At 41.0% G+C, this 19,769-nt stretch overlaps 2 protein-coding genes and 1 pseudogene across 8 annotated transcripts in view; 1 reads left to right on the forward strand and 2 right to left on the reverse strand.

The window, feature by feature from the left end:
- The window catches only part of CFAP36 (cilia and flagella associated protein 36), a gene marked incomplete at both ends in the record, with an annotated part of 49,066 nt that extends 46,718 nt beyond the window's left edge, over positions 1–2,348 (forward strand). Inside the window, 3 exons of the mRNA XM_080711259.1 lie at positions 425–549; positions 953–1,102; positions 2,247–2,348. Of these exons, the coding sequence (XP_080567385.1) occupies positions 425–549; positions 953–1,102; positions 2,247–2,348 (377 nt within the window). The remainder of the gene's footprint in view (positions 1–424; positions 550–952; positions 1,103–2,246) is intronic.
- A 4,159-nt stretch (positions 2,349–6,507) lies between these two features.
- The window catches only part of PPP4R3B (protein phosphatase 4 regulatory subunit 3B), a gene marked incomplete at both ends in the record, with an annotated part of 73,331 nt that continues 60,069 nt past the window's right edge, over positions 6,508–19,769 (reverse strand). For all 6 annotated transcript variants that reach the window (XM_080711833.1, XM_080711831.1, XM_080711830.1 and 3 more), the window contains one exon: positions 6,508–6,603. In XM_080711833.1, coding sequence (XP_080567959.1) covers positions 6,508–6,603 — 96 coding nt within the window. The remainder of the gene's footprint in view (positions 6,604–19,769) is intronic.
- LOC308274264 (synaptosomal-associated protein 23-like) lies at positions 10,291–10,917 on the reverse strand (annotated as a pseudogene). The gene has a single exon. The product of its transcript is annotated as a synaptosomal-associated protein 23-like (transcript).

Consider the following 19,769-nt stretch of genomic DNA (forward strand, 5'->3'; position numbering starts at 1 on the left):
AGTATAGCTTTGCAATAACTGTTTTATAAATATCACTTAAGAGTTTTTGCCTCTAAGCAAAAATTTGGAAACTGATTATATAATTAGCAAGAAATTAGTATACAGTTGATTTGGATTGTGTAGCACCCTTATATTACATCATAGTGTCTTTCTAATATTTAAACAGGATTATATCTTTTTGTAGTGAGAGTAAAGTACAAAGAGCTTGGTATTTATTAAAATGTCATAAGAAGAAATGTTGTATTCTGTGGTTTTTATGGACAGAGACCATGTTTATTGTTCTTACCTTGTGCTTGGTGCAATATAGGCACTGATTGAGTGAATATGAGGAATACTAAGTATTATTGTTAGCTGATTTTGGTGAATCTATCTTTATACTTATATTTCTTATAATATTCTAATTGGTCTCATTGTCTATTACCAGAAAAAGTGCATTTTGCTAATCAGTCAGTGCAACCTTTGGCAAGAAAGGTGGAAATGTTGCCTGAAACTTCTTCTGTCCTGAAGATACCTGGCTTAGAACATGCAAGGATTGAAGGACCAATAGCAGTAAGTAAAAACATAAATTTAAAAGATCTATGAGCAAGCTGGGTGTTGCAGAACGCGCTTGTAATCCCAGTACTTGAGAGGCTGAGACAGGAGGATCGCAGGTTTGTGGCCAGCTTTAGCAACTTAGTGAGGCCTTGTTTCCAAATAAAAAAAAATAAAATAAAATAGGGCTCAGAGGTAAAATTCCCTGGGTTTTATCCCCAGTAAAACACACACACACACACACACACACACACACACACACAGAGCAAAATGATGAACTGAGAACAATGTACACAGCTCTGTGTATGGCTTTTGTTGTGATCCTGAACTCTTTTAATTGAATATGATTGAGTCAGTAGGTATCTTTGCCACTTATTTTATAGACTGGAATTTAGATAGTTCTTTTTCTTATTTGACTCAGAATTTGTCAGCTCTTGGAACAGAAGAACTGCGGCAACGAGAACACTATCTCAAGCAGAAGAGAGATAAATTGATGTCTATGAGAAAGGAAATGAGGACTAAGCACATACAAAATGCGGAGCAGAAAGGAAAACCTACTGGGGAGGAAGAGGTATGTCAGAATTTTGGTGTGTTGTCAAAATTTGCAGATCTAGAGGTAGACTTCTCAAAATTATATACACCTTTTATGAATTTTGCTTATAGACCTATTGATACTAACCACCTTGCTAGAACAATAGCTGCTACATCTTCTAGGAAGAGAGTGAGTTGTGGTAAGTGTATTGTGAGGTAGAAATAATAGCATTTAAGCCGGGCGTGGTGGCGCACGCTTGTAATTCCAGCATCCGGAAGGCTGAGACCAGAGGATCGCTATTCACGGACAGCCTCCGTTACTTAGTGAGGCCCTCTGTAACTTAGTGAGACCCTGTTTCAAAATAAAGAATAAAAAAATAAGCCTAGTGTAGTGGCGCACACTTGTAATCCCCGCGCTTGGGAGGCAGAGACAGGAGGATCGTGCAGGTTCGAAGCCAGCCACGCTGGCTTAAAAGACCCTATTTCCAAATAAAAATATAGAGCCGGGCATGGTGGTGCACGCTTGTAATCCCAGCATTCGGAAGGCTGAGACCGGAGGATCGTGTTTTGCGGACAGCCTTACTTAGTGAGGCCCTCTGCAACTCAGTGAGACCGGTTTCAAAATAAAGAATAAAAAATGGGGCAGGAGGTGTAGCTCGGAGGTCAAATGCCCCTGGGTTCCATCCCCAGACCCGCAAAAATCCCAAAAAACAAACAAACAAAAGACAAATAAAAATATAGGTCTGGGAGTGTAGCCCAGAGGTAGAAGGGTTACCAGAAACCCCAGTACCACCAAAATAAATAAATAAATAAATAAATAAATAAATAAATAAATAAATAAATAAATAAAATAATAGGGTAGGTGGTGTAGCTCGGAGGTCGTATGCCCCTGGGTTCCATCCCTAGACCCGTAAAAAAAAAATAGCAATTTCATTATACATTCTTCTTGTTTGAGTTCATAGTGTTCATCTTAATGTTTGAAATGTTCTGTCAGTCCTAGAACCACCACCTCTAACAGACTACTGTCCCAAGAAATTTTACAAAAGAGATTTAGGGAACCTAGACTATCTCCCACCCCCGAAAATACTCTTCGTCTTTGTTCTTTTGAGACAGTATGTTGGCAGTTTTAAACGAACACATTTTATATCACAGCCAATTTTTTTCCTTTTTTTTTTTTTTTAAAGGAAATGACAGAGAAACCAGAAATGACAGCAGAGGAGAAACAAACATTATTAAAGAGGCGATTGCTTGCAGAGAAACTTAAAGAAGAAGTTATTAATAAGTAATAATTAAAATTAGCAAAACAGAAGTCCAAATTTTCTTAAAAATAAATTATTTAATCCTTAAATCAAGGCTGTTTTAAGTAAATACTTTAAATATATATACTTGTGTGTGTGTGTGTGTGTGTGTGTGTGTGTGTGTGTGTGTGTGTATACTGGGATACTGGGACTAGAACCCAGGGGGTTTTTCTACTCCCAGACCTATTTCATACTTTATTTGGAAACAGGGTCTAAGTTGCTGAGAGCCTAAGTAGCTGAGGCTGGCTTCGAACCTGTGTGATCCTCCTGTCTCAGCCTCTGGAGAGCTTGAATCACAATCATGCACCACCACAACCAGCGAGTAAATATATTTTTGTAAATGCAAATATAGGGTAAAGGGTATAGGGATGTGAGGTAGAGGGCAGTAGGGAAGGCAGCTCCTTGTACTGATCCTAGATGTTTTCTTAGAGGATACAGAAACTAGTTGATAGTGTGTTCGTTCATTCTAACTTGGATAGCTACTGTTTGTACTAAGGATATAGTAAACTAGATTGACGGGGTTAGCCCCTACCTTCAGTGGTAGGGTTGGGTGGTAGTGAAGAAGGCCCAAAGAGCTATCATTGGGTGTAGGTCTTTTAAAAGACCATGGAATAGTTCTCTGTAGACATTTCACAAAAACATCCACAATTGATATCCCAAATCCACCCCTTTTTTATTATAGGATTTCATTTTGATCTCCTTAAATCTAGGCAGTGACACAAGCCTGCAATCCTAGTATTTTGGAGGCAGAGACAAGAGGATTATAGGTTTGAAGCCAGTGTGCAGTAACTTAGACCCTATTTCAAAATAAAAAATAAACAGGGTTGGGGGTGTAGCTCAGTGGTAGAGTACCTCAGGATTCAATCCCTAGTAACTCCCTCCCCACCAAATAAAAATCTATAAACTTTTAAATTTTCATAGTACTAGTGATTGAACCCAGGGGCATTATACCTCTAAGCTACTCCTCCAATCTTTTTTTTTTTTTAATTGTTCTGAACCATGATCTCTTTAGGTTGCTGAGTCTCACTACATAGCTAAGGCTGTTCTTGAGCCTCAGTATCAGGATTACAAGCATGTGCTACCATGCCTGGCTAAACCTTTTAAATACATTTGAGACAGGGTCTTTTTTTTTTTTTTAACCCAGAGGCTTTCTACCTCCGGGCTACACTCCTAGACCTATTTTATATTTTATTTGGAAACAGGGTCTCACTAAATAGCCGAGGCTGGCTTTGAACCTGTGCGATCCTCCTGTCTCAGCCTCCCAAGCGCAGGGTTTACAAGCCTGCGACACCACGCCCGGCTGAGACAGGATCTTACTAAGTTGTTCCGGCTACCCTTGAATATTTGGGGGGAGGTACTGGATCAAACCTAGGAGCATTTTATCTCCAAGCCATACCCCCAGCACTATTTTTAAATTTTGAAACAGGGTCTCCCCAAGTTGATAAGACTGGCCTCAAACCTGTGATTTTCCTGTCTCAGTTTCCAAATCCTGGGATTACAAGCATGTGTTGCCATGCCTGGCTATGGCTTTGAACTTTCATTTTGTTTTTTTCCCGGTACTAGGCATGGAACCCAGGGGCATTCTACCACTGAGTGACATCCCCAGCCCCATATTTTTATTCTTTATATTTTGAAACAGGGTCTCACGGAGTTGCAAAGGACCATACTAAGTAGCTGAGGCTGTCTGTGAACCATGATCCTCCTGTCTCAGCCTCCTGAATGCTGGATTAAAAGCGTGCACCACCACGACCGGCTTGAACGTTCAATCTTCCTGTCTCGGCTTCCTGAATAGCTGGGATTATAGGCATACACCACTGTGCCTTCCTGATTATAAAACTCTTATAAAGAAAACCAAAACTAGTTTAAGAAGAAAAACTAGTGATTAAAACACAAATGTTTCACGTAACTTTTTATTAAAATAGTTTTTATATTGGATACATGTTTACAGATATTTTAGAGGATCTAAGGCATATAAAAGTAGCCCTGGCTTGCTTCACTGAGTGAAGAGAAAGTTCTGCCTTGGGGTAGTCTTAAAACAGCAGCTGAAGTGGGATCTTCTTAGTTGTGCTTTCAAGGTATATTTTATTTTCATTTTTTGGGTAAGGATGTATATCATGGAAACTGTCAACCATTCACACATTTCTGCTGTAAGAAAAGGTTAGGGCTGTGATGAAGAACTTGGTGACAGTTCTTCAGAAAGGAAGATGGAAGTCTTCACAGGTACAAAGATAATGCTCCCCACTGGAACTTAGAGTCAGCAGTACATAGGGAAATTACTTTAGACCTGGGATATTAATTATAAAAAGGAACTTAATAAGAGCTAAGAAATGGGCTCGACAGAACTTGCTTTAAAGTATATCTTGGTTAAAAGCAGCCTGACACATTTGAAGGTTTGGATTATATGTATACCTGAATCCAAAGAGGTAAGAATCGCTTGCTGAGACTTTCTGCCCACGGCTCACCTTTGGTAAGCAGTCGGTGACACTGAAATACTGTCGATCCTTGTCTGTTTGTTTGGGACTTTCATTCAGATTGGTATATGGAGCTAGTGGTTTATAAGTTTGTGGATTATTTGCTTGTAAAAGATAATGTAAAATAGTTACATTTACAACAAAACACAATCATCAATCATGGAATTACAGGGTCACATTTTAATTCCTGAATTTTACAGTTCAGCATTTATCACCACATGTATACAAATGGTGTAAAACAAGTACAGTGGTATTTTTAATACAAAATAAACTTCTGTTTTATGGAAAAACTATACTTCATATCTACACAGACAGCCCATCTTTTCCAAACAATAGCCAAAATTAAAATTAACTACAAAATCTCCAAAACAGGGGAAACTGCTTCAGTTTAAGCTATTCCAAGAAAAATGGACCCATAACACATTACAAAGGTGATCTAAAGACTGTCGCTGGAATTACTGTTTTTAGGTTTTCCCCCCAATGTATTAAGTTGTAATTTGGGGACATGTTTCTCATCTCAGCATGATCTCAGATCACAGATGAGCAAATATTAAAATATTTACAGTTAGCTTGCTGTTCTAAAAATAAAACCTCTTGTTTGCCTCTATTTTAAATTCATTTACGTACATGGAATGTGCTTTTATTCTTTATAAAAAGCATTTTATTTCATCCTTGTTTATGGAAAAACTTCAAGTGCTGTATATGACTTTGACACTTAAGTAACTTCTTGGATCAAAATGGCTTCAAATGTCAGTTTAACACTATTCTTTATTAGTCTTTATATTATACTTTAAACTTGCCTGTAGCTCTTAAGATAGACCCAACCTTACTTACAAAGCAGAAAGTGATTTCAGAATATCTTCCACAAAGGATTGTAGTGGCCGGTGGTTAGAAACATTCTGTTCTGTTTACTCCCAAGTTTCTAAAGTAACATTTTGAAATATGAATGAACTATTTCTTGGCTGCGTTTATCTCTAAAAGTGCTGATTTTTCAGTTTAGTAACAAAACTATAAATTTTGAATCCAGCCTATTTTTGTCAAAAATACGTAACTGAAAATTCCTGTAGAAAACTCAACATGTGCCGTAAGAGAGTGTACATCCCTCCAACTACCCAATGGCTGAGATTCTATGGAATCTTCAAAGAAATGGTCCCACAGCTTGGCTTCATTTTTGGTAGTTCAATTTGTTTTCCATAATTTTTTTTTAAAAGAGGCAATTGATAAAAATAACATGGCCAGCACCATTATACAAGTAATGTTATTGGGTTTGCAACTGAAGTTTTAAATTATTTCTAGATTGGACATCCCCTGGAACAACCCTGCACTAATATTATTTTACCAACTTTTACCCTCCCCCCAGAATCTCCCAAAACCTGAGACTTTTCCTGCTGAGAAGCTATCTCCCAGGTTCCGGTGACAAACCTTTTTTAATTTTAAAAAATGTTTTTACAGCCTGAAAGGCAAACCCCTTAATTACTAGCAAGCAATCAAGTTCCTGGGAATCCTGGTTTTTTACAGAACTAATCTCTCCTAGATGATACACTTGAGTATCTTCTGCTACTCCTTGTATTTTTGTAAGTTCAACTGAGAAATCTTTCTGATTCAGATTTTCAGCTCATTGAACAATTGCAGCATTTTAATAAGACCACATGTTGGGGATTCCCCCAGGAAATATTTTATGAGCCAAGACGAGGTCTTTTCCTGGGGGATGTTTCTTCTTCTTCATCATCCTCTTCATCATCTGGATAATCCACTAAGCCAACCAAACTTCCCTATTGAAGAATTAAAAAATATTTTTTAACATGTCACTTAAAATATAAAAGATTACTTAGTACAGTCATTAAGACATTAGAAATCATTTTCTAAATCATGTATCTGGCTAGATGTGGTGGCACATGCTTGTGATCCCAGTAGTTGGGAGGCTGAGACAGGAGTATCACAGGTTCGAGGATAGCCTTAGCAAGTAGTGAGACTCTCATCAACCTAGTAAGACCCTGTTTCCAAATAAAAACTGGGCTGGGGGTGTAGCCTGAAGGCAGAATGCCTCTGGATTCAATCCCATGTCTGTGTGTGGGACAGATCACACACACACACACACACACACACACACACACACACACTCTCTCTCTCTCTCTCTCTCTCTCTCTCTCTCTCTCACTCTCTCTCACAAAATTGCGTATCTGAATACAGAGTGTAGGAAAGAAATTATCTGAAATTATTAACATTGACTGGTAGGTAGCACTCTCAGTATCTTCAACTTTTGTACTGTTTAAGTTTTTTTGCGGGTCTGGGGATGGAACCCAGAGACATTTGACCTCCGAGCTATACCCCCTGCCCAATGTTTTATTCTTTATTTTGAAACAGGGTCTCACTGAGTTCCGAAGAGCATCACTAAGTAGCTGAGGCTGTCCGCGAACTCCGGTCTCAGCCTCACAAATGCTGGGATTACAAGCGTGTGCCACCACACCCGGCTTGTGTTTCTTAAGTTTTTAATGAAGCCTATGAACTCAATTCAGCAATATTTCACTGTGGGAAAATGATCATTTTCCCCAATAATAGGACTAACAATCATAACATTTGGAAGCTGAAAATGTCCTTGGCGATAGTGATTCACTTCTCAAATTTTATAATTAAAAAAAAATTTAAAATAAAAAAGTTTGTAGTCTCTGTTCATGTGGATTCTTCACCGCTAAGTACACATTATTGTTTCAATCTGCATAAACACATAAAATGGTTCTTAAAAACTAATATTTAAGGATGATGCAATTCAGTGTTTGGGCCTTTTATGAGTTAATAGACCTCTTAGAAAATCCTATTAAAGCTCTGTGCACTCTCCAAAAAGTAATTGATGCCCACAGGTTTCCATTCACTTTGAATCTATTCCATAAAACTTAATACAGGCCCTGGTCCTACAGGTTAAGAGAGCTAACTGTAAACACTTTATTTAGTTCAGAATCTTTCAGCACTCTAGTGGATAAAATACAACTTATACGTAACTTATCTTTCATACCTAAGTTGCTTCGTAACTAGAGAACCCTGGCTGATATATTAATACTTTACCAGAATACAAGTGAAATGCTATAATATTAATTAATTGATTATAGTATTTAGGTCTCATTTAACTTTTTAAAATTAAATTGAAAACAAAATGTAAAGCACTTTGGCAATGTACTTGGTATGCAGTGTTTGGTAAATGCTTTAGCTGCCATTATTGTTACTGTGTTATTTGGTTTCTATACCACAAATATTGAAAAATAGAAGAATTAAAGCATAAAAAGGCATCAATCTGATATTTACAAAGTGATGGTTGAGCTAGCAATAAGACTTAATTTTGTTTAAGAATATGTATAATAAGGCATAAATATTTCAGTCCCAAATGATTAACACTTAAAAGAATTTTTGGCTTAAGATTAATAAATTGTGCAAAAAGCCCATCAACACAATTTGATTTTGAATTTTATTTGTATTTTCTATGCATATACATGCCACAAATATACATTTAAAAAATGTAACACCACCAAAAAGAATAAAAATACAAAACATGAAATATTGGAAATACGTTTGTAGCCGGGCGTGATGGCGCACGCTTGTAATCCCAGCATTTGGGAGGCTGAGACCGGAGGATTGTGGTTTGCGGACAGCCTCAGCTACTTAGTGAGGCCCTCCACAACTTAGTGAGACCCTGTTTAAAAATAAAGAATAAAATATAGGGCAGGGGGTGTGGCTCAGAGGTCAAATGCCTCTGGGTTCCATCCCCAGACCTAAAAAAATAAAAATAAAAATAAAATAAAATATCTAGTTGTTAACTACACCTTCCCACAATCATGCTTGCTTAGAATATACTATAAAGCTTTCAATATTAGTACATAAAGTTCCATTTTATTCTTTTATACTCTTGTATTTTTTTTTTTAGTGGTTACAAAGTTTAATAGTAAGAATCAAGCAGGTGGTGATTTTACATAAAGGTGACAAATAATTAGATTCCCACACACTGTTCAGGATGCACATAAACATGATTCTGGACGTAGTCGATCACAAGGCTACGAGAGACAGTGCAGTCATCGATAACTAGGCCAAATGAATCATCTTCCAAACAATTTGAGTAAGAATAAATGCTAATTTTTAAGAGTTTAAAGCTACATAAAACTCAAAGCAATCTATTTTTCTACCTGAGATCAAAATATTTTTTCTTATCTAAACATAATTCTTAGCATTGAGGTAAATCTGAATTCACACGATATACTTTATCAAATATTTTTTTCAAGCCAGGCGTGGTGGTACACACTTGTAATCCCTGCTCTTGGGAGGCAGAGACAGGAGGATTGAAGCCAGCTGTGTGCGCTGGCTTAGGAGACCCTGTCTCCAAATAAAAATGTAAAAATAGGTCTGGGAGTGTAGCCCAGAGGTAGAAGGGCCTCCAGGAACCCCAGTATCACAAAAAAAAAAAAAAAAAAAATTTTCTTTTTTCTTGCTGGGGATGAAACCCAGGGGCATTCTATCTCTGAGCTACATTCCCAGCCTGATATTATTATTTTGTTTTGAAACTGGGTCTCACTAACTTGCGGAAGGCCTCGCTAAGTTGTTGAGGCTGTCCTCCATGCTGTGATCACCATGTATCAGCCTCCCAAGTACTGGGATTACAGGTGTGCACCACCAAGCCTGGCTTGTCAAACTTTTCCAAAAATTTTAAGCCTTGCTTTAGATAGAAACCCTCATGTTACACACATATATTTACATATTTTTCTTCAAAGATTAATGATAAATTTATGAGGTTAATAGGCCTGTAACAGGGCCATGATATTACTAATAATATGAAAATAAAAGGCCACTTATTTATATAAAGTATTCCTGAATGTGCAATATGAAATAGCAGTATGAATCACAAAGAGTTCGTAACTTGAACTCACTTTGAGAAAACCCATTTTTCTCTTTGGAGCACAGGTTGTAAAACCGGAGACGTGTGGCAAAACTATTGTGTAGCAAAGCTCCAAACCAAGTGTTACCTTCACTGCAAAGAAACAAAACAGAACCCTGTAACTTAAGCACTAAGTCTAACTTGATCTTTACCATGGTGTGCAGCTTTTCGTGTTGTGGCCTGCAGGTTTTGCTGAGGTCACACCTCTCCCCTGCACCCACATTGGCAGGGCAGTTGTGGGCAGTGCTTCCCAATCCTGAAAGCAAAAGACCCTGCTCAAGTAGCTGGGAGGATGAAAACACTGTGTGGTGTGTGAAGCCGATTGAGAGTACGGACTGAGAAGGACACACTAGGAAAAAGGATAAGCAACAGTCTACCATCAAAGAGACAGGGAGAACAACAAACAGGAGGCTGCGACTCTTCTGGCCCTCCTTCCACAGCATCCCCTGATTAGAAGCGTGTATACAACCAAAATTCAAACTCTGACAGGTCATGACTCAGCGGAAGAGCCAGAGGGTGAATAATGAAAGTACAAGGGGAGCTATCAATGAGTTTCTTGGCTCTGGCATTGGCAGTGTCAATTCGATTTTTGTTGGTATCAGCCTTCTCTGTGATCCGGTCTATTTGTCGATTCTGAGCCTCGATTTCGTTGCCCATGTCCAGCGCCATGTTCTTTAGATTTCCTAGGATGCTGCCTACTTGAGCCAGGTTCTCTTCCATCTCATCCTCTCTGGCATCCTTAGTTATATGTTTAATGTATCCACCACTGGCTGCTCCTGTGGCTGGTTGCTGAGGCTGACCATTTATTACCCAGCCTGGCTGCTTAGACACTACATTGCTAGGTGAGCTGTCTCCACCTTCTCCCCAGGTGGTCTTATAGGCCTCCCCAGACTTGAAGTTCTTCGTACTATTACATGGGCAGACACAAAGGCCGCAGTACTTGTTGAGCTCTGTTAAAGTCTTCTCTGCCTCTCAATGTCTTTATTTGGTCCATGCCTTCTTCTATTCGGTTTAGTTGTTCCCCTTGTTCGTCCAGCATAGTGATGGTCTTGATTCCTGCAACCTGAGACTCGATGGCTAAACCCAGGATTCTTCTTCTTGTACTTCCTAGAGACTCATCAGTAACCTGGTTTGCCCTCAGCTGAATTTCTTCTGGTGACAGATTATCCATGATGAATCCAAACTCGTGCCGGCCACCATACTCTTGTATTTCATGATATGAATAGCCATCAAACACTTAGATTCTATTTGACAGTGGGATTGTTTTTTTTTTTTGTGTGTGTGTGTGTGGTACTGGGGGTGGAACCCAGAGGCTTTCTACCTCCGGGCTATACTCCCAGATCTATTTTATAATTTATTTGGAAACAGGGTCTCACTAAGTTGCTGAGAGCCTCACTAAGTAGCTGAGGCTGGCTTCGAACCTGTGCGATCCTCCTGTCTCAGCCTCCCAAAGTGCGGGGATTACAAGCGTGCGCCACCACGCCCGGCTTATTGTGCGATTGTTTTGAAGGTTATTTTCCTAAACAATATTTTTGATAATGACTTTTTGTTTATTAATGAAAATGAGAACCATTTTGGTACATGGAATCGCTTGGACAAGATGTAAAATTGTTAAAGGATTTTTGCATCTGTATTCATAAATACATCTTCAGTTGTACTATAAATTCACCTATAGTTTTTCTTTTTTTAGCACTAACTAAAAAAAAATTACATCTGTATTATTAGAGGAAAGCTCACAATGGCTAACACTATTAGGAGACTTCAATGCGTTTACTGCTTCCAAAAACTGCACTGAAACCAAAATAAAGAAATTTACAGAGGTATATACCCACACAGAAAATTGGAAAGGAAAAACATAGAAGAGAGCTAGTAAGGCATGGAAAAGAGAAAACAAGAGGCAAGGGAACTCATAATATAAAGAAAGCCGAGAACTAAGTTAGTTGTAAAGGTGGTAAAGAAATAAATTGATTTATCTTAACCCCAGAAAACACTAGGGAGTAAGGGCACTAAAATACTTGGGGACAGGAGGGAAAAGGCAGTAAACATATATTGATGGGTCATTGATTCTGTCCTCCTGAAAGTGAGGAAATTCTGATTCCTCAATCACTATTAATAACAAAGAAAACAAACTCTACAGAGAAAATGACTCAATGAAGAATAAACTCTTAGGAGTTAAGTACTATACTGGCACTTTAGGGCAAAGTACTGATACTTTTAGGTAAAGGGCAAGATGCCAGGTTGAAAATGAAATTTTATTTTTTTTATTATTTTTTTGCAGTGCTGGAGGTTGAACCCAGGGGCATTCTACCTTTGAGCTATATCCCCAGACCAATTTTTTATTCCTTATTTTGAAACAGGGTCTCACCGAATTGTGGAGGGCCTCACTAAGTAGCTGAGGTTGGCTGCAAACCTGCGATCCTCCTGTCTCAGCCTCCAAAATACCAGGACTACAAGTGTGCATGACCACGCCCGGCTATGAAAATGGAGTTTTTTTTCTGCATACTGAGCAGAGACACCCCCACCCTTGGACACTCAGCTCTCTCTCCTTCTCAGGCTTTCAGAACACCAAGAGTCAAGCTTACACTTTCCAGATGTAGCAGACTAACACTAACAACTGGATGGTTTCCTGGCAGAGGGCGAGGGTGGGTGGGGCAAGTGGGTGGGAACTACAGACCAGGCAGCTATCCCCTACAGTAAGGTACTACCCAGTCCATACCATAAAGAGCACTGTCTTCAAAGCTTATCTACACTGTAGCATGTATCACTGTGTCATTCCCTTTTATGGCTGAATAATATCTATTGTATGGATAAACTACATTTTATTTATCCATTCATCTGCGGTTTTACCACTTTTTGGCTATTTTGAATAATGGTGGTATCAACATTCATGTACAAGTTTAAGAACAGACCTATGTTTTTAGCTTTCTTTATGTATATAATTAAGAATGGAAATTTTAGCCGGGTGTGGTGGCGCATGCTTGTAATCCCAGTGCTTGGGAGGCTGAGACAGGAGGATCGTACAGGTTTGAAGCCAGCTTCAGCTACTGAGTGAGGCTCTCAGCAACTTGGTGAGACCCTGTTTCCAAATAAAAAATATAAAATAGGTCTAGGAGTATAGCCCAGAGGTAGAAAGCCTCTGGGTTCCACCCCCAGTACCACCAAAAAAAAAAAAAAAAAAAAAAAAAAAAAAAAAAAAAAGAGAAATGTTGGCTCATATTGTAATTATATGTTAAACTTTCTGGAGAATTGCCAGATTATTACAAAGCTACTGTACCATTTTACATTCTCATCGGCACTGTATGTGGGTTGTGAGTTCTCTGCATCCTTGGCCAACACTTGTATTTTTTGTGTGTGTGTATGTGGTATCGGGGATGGAACCCAGGAGAATTCTACATCCAAGCTACACCCCCAGCCCTATATTTTATTCTTTATTTTGAAACAGGGTCTTACTGAGTTGCAAAGTGCCTCACTAAGTAGCCGAGACTGTCCATGAACAGCAATCCTCCTGTCTCAGCCGCCCACATGCTGGGATTATAAGCATGCGCCACCACGCCTGGCTCGTGTGTGTGTTTTTAATGACTGCCATCCAATTGGTTGTAAATAGTAAGTACCTTAGTATGGTTTTGATTTTCCTTTTCCTTTTTTTTGTAGTATTGAGGATTGAGATTACCTAGGATCCTACTACCTCCAAGCTACACCCTCAGCCCTATTTTTTAAAATTCTTTATTTTGAAACAAGTTCTCACTAAGTTGCAGAGGGCCTCAATAAGTAGCTGAGGCTGGCCACAAACTATTTATGATGCTATGATCTTGGCTTCCCATGTTCACCACCATGCCTGGCTTGATTTTCATTTTCTTAATGATGCTCAACATCTCATGTGCTTATATAGGCTACTTGCATATTTCCTTTTTTCTGTGATAATGAAGTTGAACTAAATCTAGCAGCATTCTACTTCTGAGCTACACATCCCCAACCCTATTTTTTTTCTTTTTTAAATATCTTACTAAGTTGCAGAGGGACCTTGCTAAGTTGCTAAGGCTGACTGTGAACCTGCGATCCTCTTGTCTCGACCTCCCAAGTACTGGGATTACAGGCCTGTGCCACTATGCCTGCTTTTTTGCCTGTTTTAAAACTGGGATGTCATACTGAGGTATCAGAAGTCTGTTTTGCATTTAAATATTTCCCCCCATTTTGCGAGCTGTCTTTTCACTTTATAGTAGTGTCCTGCGAAGCACAAGTTTTTTGTTTGTTTTGTTTTTGTTTTTGCAGTACTGGGGACTGAACCCAGGGGCATTCTACCTCTGAGTTACACCCCCAGCCCTATTTTTTATTCTTTATTTTGAAACAGGGTCTCATTAAGTTGCAGAGGGCCTCATAAGTTGCTGAGGCTGGTCAAAAACCTGTGATCCTCCTGTCTCAGTCTCCCAAGCATGGAGATTACAAGTGTACACCACCATGTTTGGCTACAAAAGTTTTTAATTTTGATAAATTCAAATATTTTATTTTTTGTCATTTATTGCTTTTGTGTCATATCTAAAAAAAATCAATGTCTAATCAAAGGTTATGAATACTTAACACCTATGTTTTTTTCCCTGAGGGTTTTATACTTTTAAATCTTAAGTTTTGTACATGATATGAGTTAAGGGTATAACTTCCATCTGTTCCATGTGGATATCCATTTTGAAACATCATTTGTTGAAAAAGTTATTCTTTAGCTAGGCGTGGTGGCGCACGCTTGTAATCCCAGCATTCGGGAAGCTGAGACTGGAGGATCGCGGTTCTCAGACAGCCTCAGCTACTTAGTGAGGTCCTCCACAACTTAGTGATACCCTGTTTCAAAATAAAGAATAAAAAAATAGGACAGGGGGTGTAGCTCGGAGGTCAAATGCCTCTGGGTTCCATCCCTAGAACCACCAAAAAAAAAAAAAAAAAAAAAAAAAAGTTATTGTTTTATTGGACTGGTTGGAACACTTGTTAAAATTTCTAATTTCTTTTTCTGAGACATGGTCGTATGTTGCCATGCTGGATTTAAATTCCTGGACTCAAGTGACCCTTCCTGCCTCAGTCTCTTGGGTAGCTGAGAATACAAACTTGATCAGCTACTATTTTTGAAAAAAATCCAAGGATTACCACAAACACAAGGAAATTCTAATATGAATAAATAATCCACTAGAAAAAAAGAAATGAAAACATGGAATTCAATAATCATCCTTTACTCTATGAAATAACAGACAAGCCTTACTGAAATATGATTTAAAGTATTTAAGCCAGGTGTGGTGGTGCATACTTATAATTCCAGCATTTGGGAAGCTGAGATAGAGGAGGATCACGGTTTGCTGACAGCCTCAGCTACTTAGTGAGGCCCTTTGTAACTCAGTGAGACTGTTTCCAAAATAAAGAATAAAAAACAGGGCCGGTGTGTAGCTTGGAGGTAGAATGCCCCCCTGGGTTCCATTCCCAGTACTGAGAAAAAAAAAAGTATTAAAAAATCATCAGCAAAAGTAAGTTTTTGTAGCTTCTAATTTTTAAGCTTTATTTCGCCCAATTGCACCTCAGAAAAAGGGTTAAAAAATAGCAGTGACAGTGGTATCCTCTCTTGTTTCTAAGTATATGAATGTTTGTAACAGTTCTTAATTACAAAATTTACTTTTGCTGACAGACATATACATCATATTAAGACACTATCCATTCCTATTTTACTGAGTATTTACATTTGGAAACAGTTATTGAAATTGCAAATGCACGTTCTATTTAGAAATACACATGAGTGTAGATGACTGCATGTTGCTGCAATGCTTCTAACTACAAAAAATGGGAAACAAATTTAATGTCAATCAATATGGGCAATTATAAATTAAGGTATATTCAGATGGGGCCCGGGTCGCAGGAATCTGGGCCCCGGGCCGAACTGCGCGTAGCACGCCAGACCCCTGGAGAAACCGGGCCCAGTAAGTAGCTGGGTTCTGGGTGGGGGTTGCGCGCGGGGCACACCAGATGGGGCCCGGGTCGCGGGACTCTGGGACCCGGGCCGAACTGCGCGTAGCACACCAGACCCCTGGAGAAACCGGGCCCAGTAAGACGCTGGGTTCTGGGCGGGGGTCACGAGGAGCACACCAGCTGGGGCCCGGGTCGTGGGACCCTGGGCCCCAGGCGGAGTAGGGCAGATCACTCTGGACCCATGGCTGAGATTGGAACCTGCCGAGGGGTTAGACCGATGCTGGGGTCAGCGAGGCTGGCATCGGAGCCTGCCATGAGGCAAGGCCGGTACTCGGGCCTCTGAGGCCAGGATAAGAGCCTGCCAAGGGGTTAGACCGGTGCTGGGGCCAGCGAGGCCGGCATCGGAGCCTGCCGTGAGGCAAGGCCGGTGCTGGGGCCTCCAAGGCCGGGATAAGAGCCTGCTGAGGGGTTAGGCCTGTGCTGGGGCCAGCGAGGCTGGCATCAGAGCCTGCTGTGAGGCAAGGACGGTACTGGGGCCTCCTAGGCCAGGATCGGAGCCTGCCTTGAGGCAAGGCCGGTATTGGGGCCTCCGAGGCCAGGATAAAAGCCTGCTGAGGGGTTAGGCCGGTGCTGGGGCCAGCGAGGCCGGCATCGGAGCCTGCCGTGAGGCAAGGCCAATACTGGGGCCTCCGAGGCCAGGATAAGAGCCTGCTGAGGGGTTAGGCCGGTGCTGGGAACTCCGAGGCCAGTATCAAAGCTGGCCGAGTGGTTAGGCCGGTGCTGGGGCCAGCGAGGCTGGCATCGGAGCCTGCCGTGAGGCATGGCCGGTGCTGGGGCCAGTGAGGCCGGCATTGGAGCCTGCCATGAGGCAAGGCCGGTGCTGAGGCCTCCAAGGCCAGTATCGAAGCCGGCCGAGGGGTTAGGCTGGTGCTGGGGCCAGCGAGGCCGGCATCGGAGCCTGCCGTAAGGCAAGGCCTGTACTGGGGCCTCCAAGGCCAGGATAAGAGCCTGCCGAGGGGTTAGGCTGGTGCTGGGGCCAGCAAGGCCAGCATTGGAGCCTGCCGTGAGGCATGGCCGGTGCTGGGGCCAGCGAGGCCAGCACTGGAGCCTGCCATGAGACAAGGCCAGTACTGGGGCCTCCGAGGCCAGGATAACAACCTGCCAAAGGGTTAGACCGGTGCTGGGGCCAGCGAGGCCGGTATCGGAGCCTGCCGTGAGGCGAGGCCAGCATCGGAGCCTGCCGTGAGACATGGCCAGTGCTGGGGCCTCCTAGGCCGGGAACAGAACCTGCTGAGGGGTTAGGCCGGTGCTGGGGCCAACAAGGCCGGCATTGGAGCCTGCCGTGAGGCTAGGCCGGTGCTAGGGCCTCCGAGGCCGGGATTGGAATCCTGCCAAGGGGTTAGGCCGGTGCAGGGGCCAATGGCCAGCATCGGAGCCTGGCGTGAGGCAAGTTCACTCCTGTGGCCTCCAAGGCCGGGACCAAAGCCAGCTCAGGGGTTAGACCGGTGCAGGGGCCAGCGAGACCAGAACTGGGGCCTCCCATGAGGCAACGCCGCTGCTTGAGCCAGCGAGGTCTGGATCAGTCCACTGAGTAGCCAGGCCACTACTGGGACCATCAAGAGTGGGATCGGTACTTGCAACGCAGCATGCACAGAGAAATATCGCAGAAAATATAAATCAGACGCTTCTCTTAATCAGCAATAACTAGGAGGAAAAGGGCAACAGGAAGAGGTTGAGCTATAGAAAGGGCCCTATAGTGAAGCAACTAATGTGACCAATCAGAGGGTATGTAATACTGGAGGACGGAGCCTCTTTAAAACGCAGGAGGCACATAAACAAATATATCAAAGTAAATCACCAAAGAAGCGTGGGATGGAGGGAGGGGGAGGGAATGGGATGGGGGCTGGAGGAGGGCTAATTGGATGATGTGTGCTTGTATAGCCTCTCAAGTCTTGTACTCCAATGTGATTGATATATGACTACAATGCACCAATTTAAAAAATAAATTAATAAAAAATAAAAAAAATTAAGGTATATTCATCTCTTTGAATTCTGTGCAGAAATTTTAAAATATTTTGATATGGTAAAAATCTGATATGAAAAAGCAATATAAAGAGCTTTCTTCTGCCAGGCATGGTGGCACACACTTACAGAAACACAGAAGGCCCTGGTTAAAAGTAGTGCTGAGGATGCAGCTTAGAGGCAGAAGATGCCCTGGGTTCAATCCCCAGTACTGGGGGGGGGGGGGGGGAGTCGAGTCTTCTCTGGATTTGTAGCAAAAGAAGTGTTTAGTGTCCACTAGTGGCTTCTCATTCTGATTTTGTCTTTTTCCTCATAGGAAATGGTGATTATTTTATAGTTCTATGACTATTTTGTGTTTTGATTACACTCATATCTTTAAAAAGTATCTCCTATTAGGTAGTCTTGCTGGCCTTTGACTGTAGCAATGGACACCGACGGTGAAAATGTCTAACTTCTAGGCCAGTGGCATAAAGATCCTGCCACTGTTTAGGAATGTGTCAATAGTTTGCAAAGAATGATGTGAGCAAATTAAATTGGTTCTTTACTTCAGTGAACATCTACCTCAATTAATTTCAAAATTTTGAGAAAGATTATGGAGATAAAACTCTTTACTAATCCTTGTTCCCCCCTACGGTATAGAATAAATGTATTTTGTAATTTGTTGTTAATGCCCAAAGGGGTAAAAAACATGCCTGAGGCTCCAGAAAGGATCTGAGCTGGGTTGGTGAAATCCCAAAGGAGCAGAAGGCTGAGAGGCAGGACATCAGGTTCTAGGCCACCCTGTGCAGCTTAACAAGATCCTGTCTCAGAAAGGGCTGGGGATAGCCCGGCGTGGTGGCGCACGGTTGTAATCCCTGCACTTGGGAGGTGGAGACAGGAGGATCATGTAGATCCGAAGTCAGCTGTGCTGGCTTAAGAGACCTGTTTCCAAATAAAAATATAAAAAATAGGTCTGGGAGTGTAGCCCTGAGGTAGAAGGGCTTCCAGGAACCCCAGTACCACCAAAAAAAAAAAAAAGAAAGAAAGAAAGAAAAAAGGGCTGGGGTAATGGCTCAGTGATAGAGCACTCCTGGGTTCAATCACCAGTACCACAAAAAGAAATAATAATAGAAAAACCAACCAAACAAAAAACATAGAGGGTTTTAAAAGCTCAAGAAAATATCACAAAGATAGGGCCAAAAAAAAAAAAAAAAAATCCAGGAAATGATTACTAAGAAAGAATAGTTATGAAAACTATAAATTCAATTACTCCAAGAATAAGTTATAGTGAAAAAGAAGAAAATGTTCCAAAACTGAAGGACATGACTATTTAATAATAATTTTAATCTCAGAATGTGAGGCTAAAACCCCAAATGCATTCAGGAAGAAAATAAAATCAAACAAAAAAGATGAGGAATAATAAAACTAAATCCTCATCTACATAGTAAAAAATTAATATTACATTTAAGTTTGATAAAAAAAAGATAGCCGCAATAACTTTATTTACTTATATTTGGTATTGGAGGTGGAATCCAGAGGTACACCCCTAGTCCTTTTTAGTTTCATAAAGGGTCTCGCTAAGTTGTGGAGGGCCTCACTAAGTAGCTGAGGCTGTCTGTGAACCGTGATCCTCCGGTCTTTTTTATTTGCCTTTTCACTACATAAAAGCTTTCTTTCGAGCCATGCATAATGGTGCACACTTATAATCCCAGCATTTGGGAGGCTGAGACAGAGGATCCCGGTTTGCAGACAGTTTCAGCTACTTAGTGAGGCCATTTGCAACTTAGTGAAACCCTGTTTCAAAATAAAGAATAAAAAATAGGGCTGGGGGTATAGTTTGGAAGTAGAATGCCCCTGGGTTCCATCCCCAGTACCTCCAAAAAAAAAAAAAAAGTTTCACATAAAATTTAAAATTGTTTATATATAAAAAAGTAGCCCACAGGAAATACATATGCCTGTGATAATTGCAGAAAGGCTACTGTCCTTAAACCTTAAATAAAGATTCATTAACATTAAAAAAAAAAATGAACCAACTGTGTGTGTGTGTGTGTGTGTGTGTGTGTGTGTGTGTGTGTACGTGTGTGT

This window comes from Muscardinus avellanarius, assembly GCF_963383645.1.
Source record: "Muscardinus avellanarius genome assembly, chromosome: 15".
Lineage (NCBI taxonomy): Eukaryota > Metazoa > Chordata > Mammalia > Rodentia > Gliridae > Muscardinus > Muscardinus avellanarius.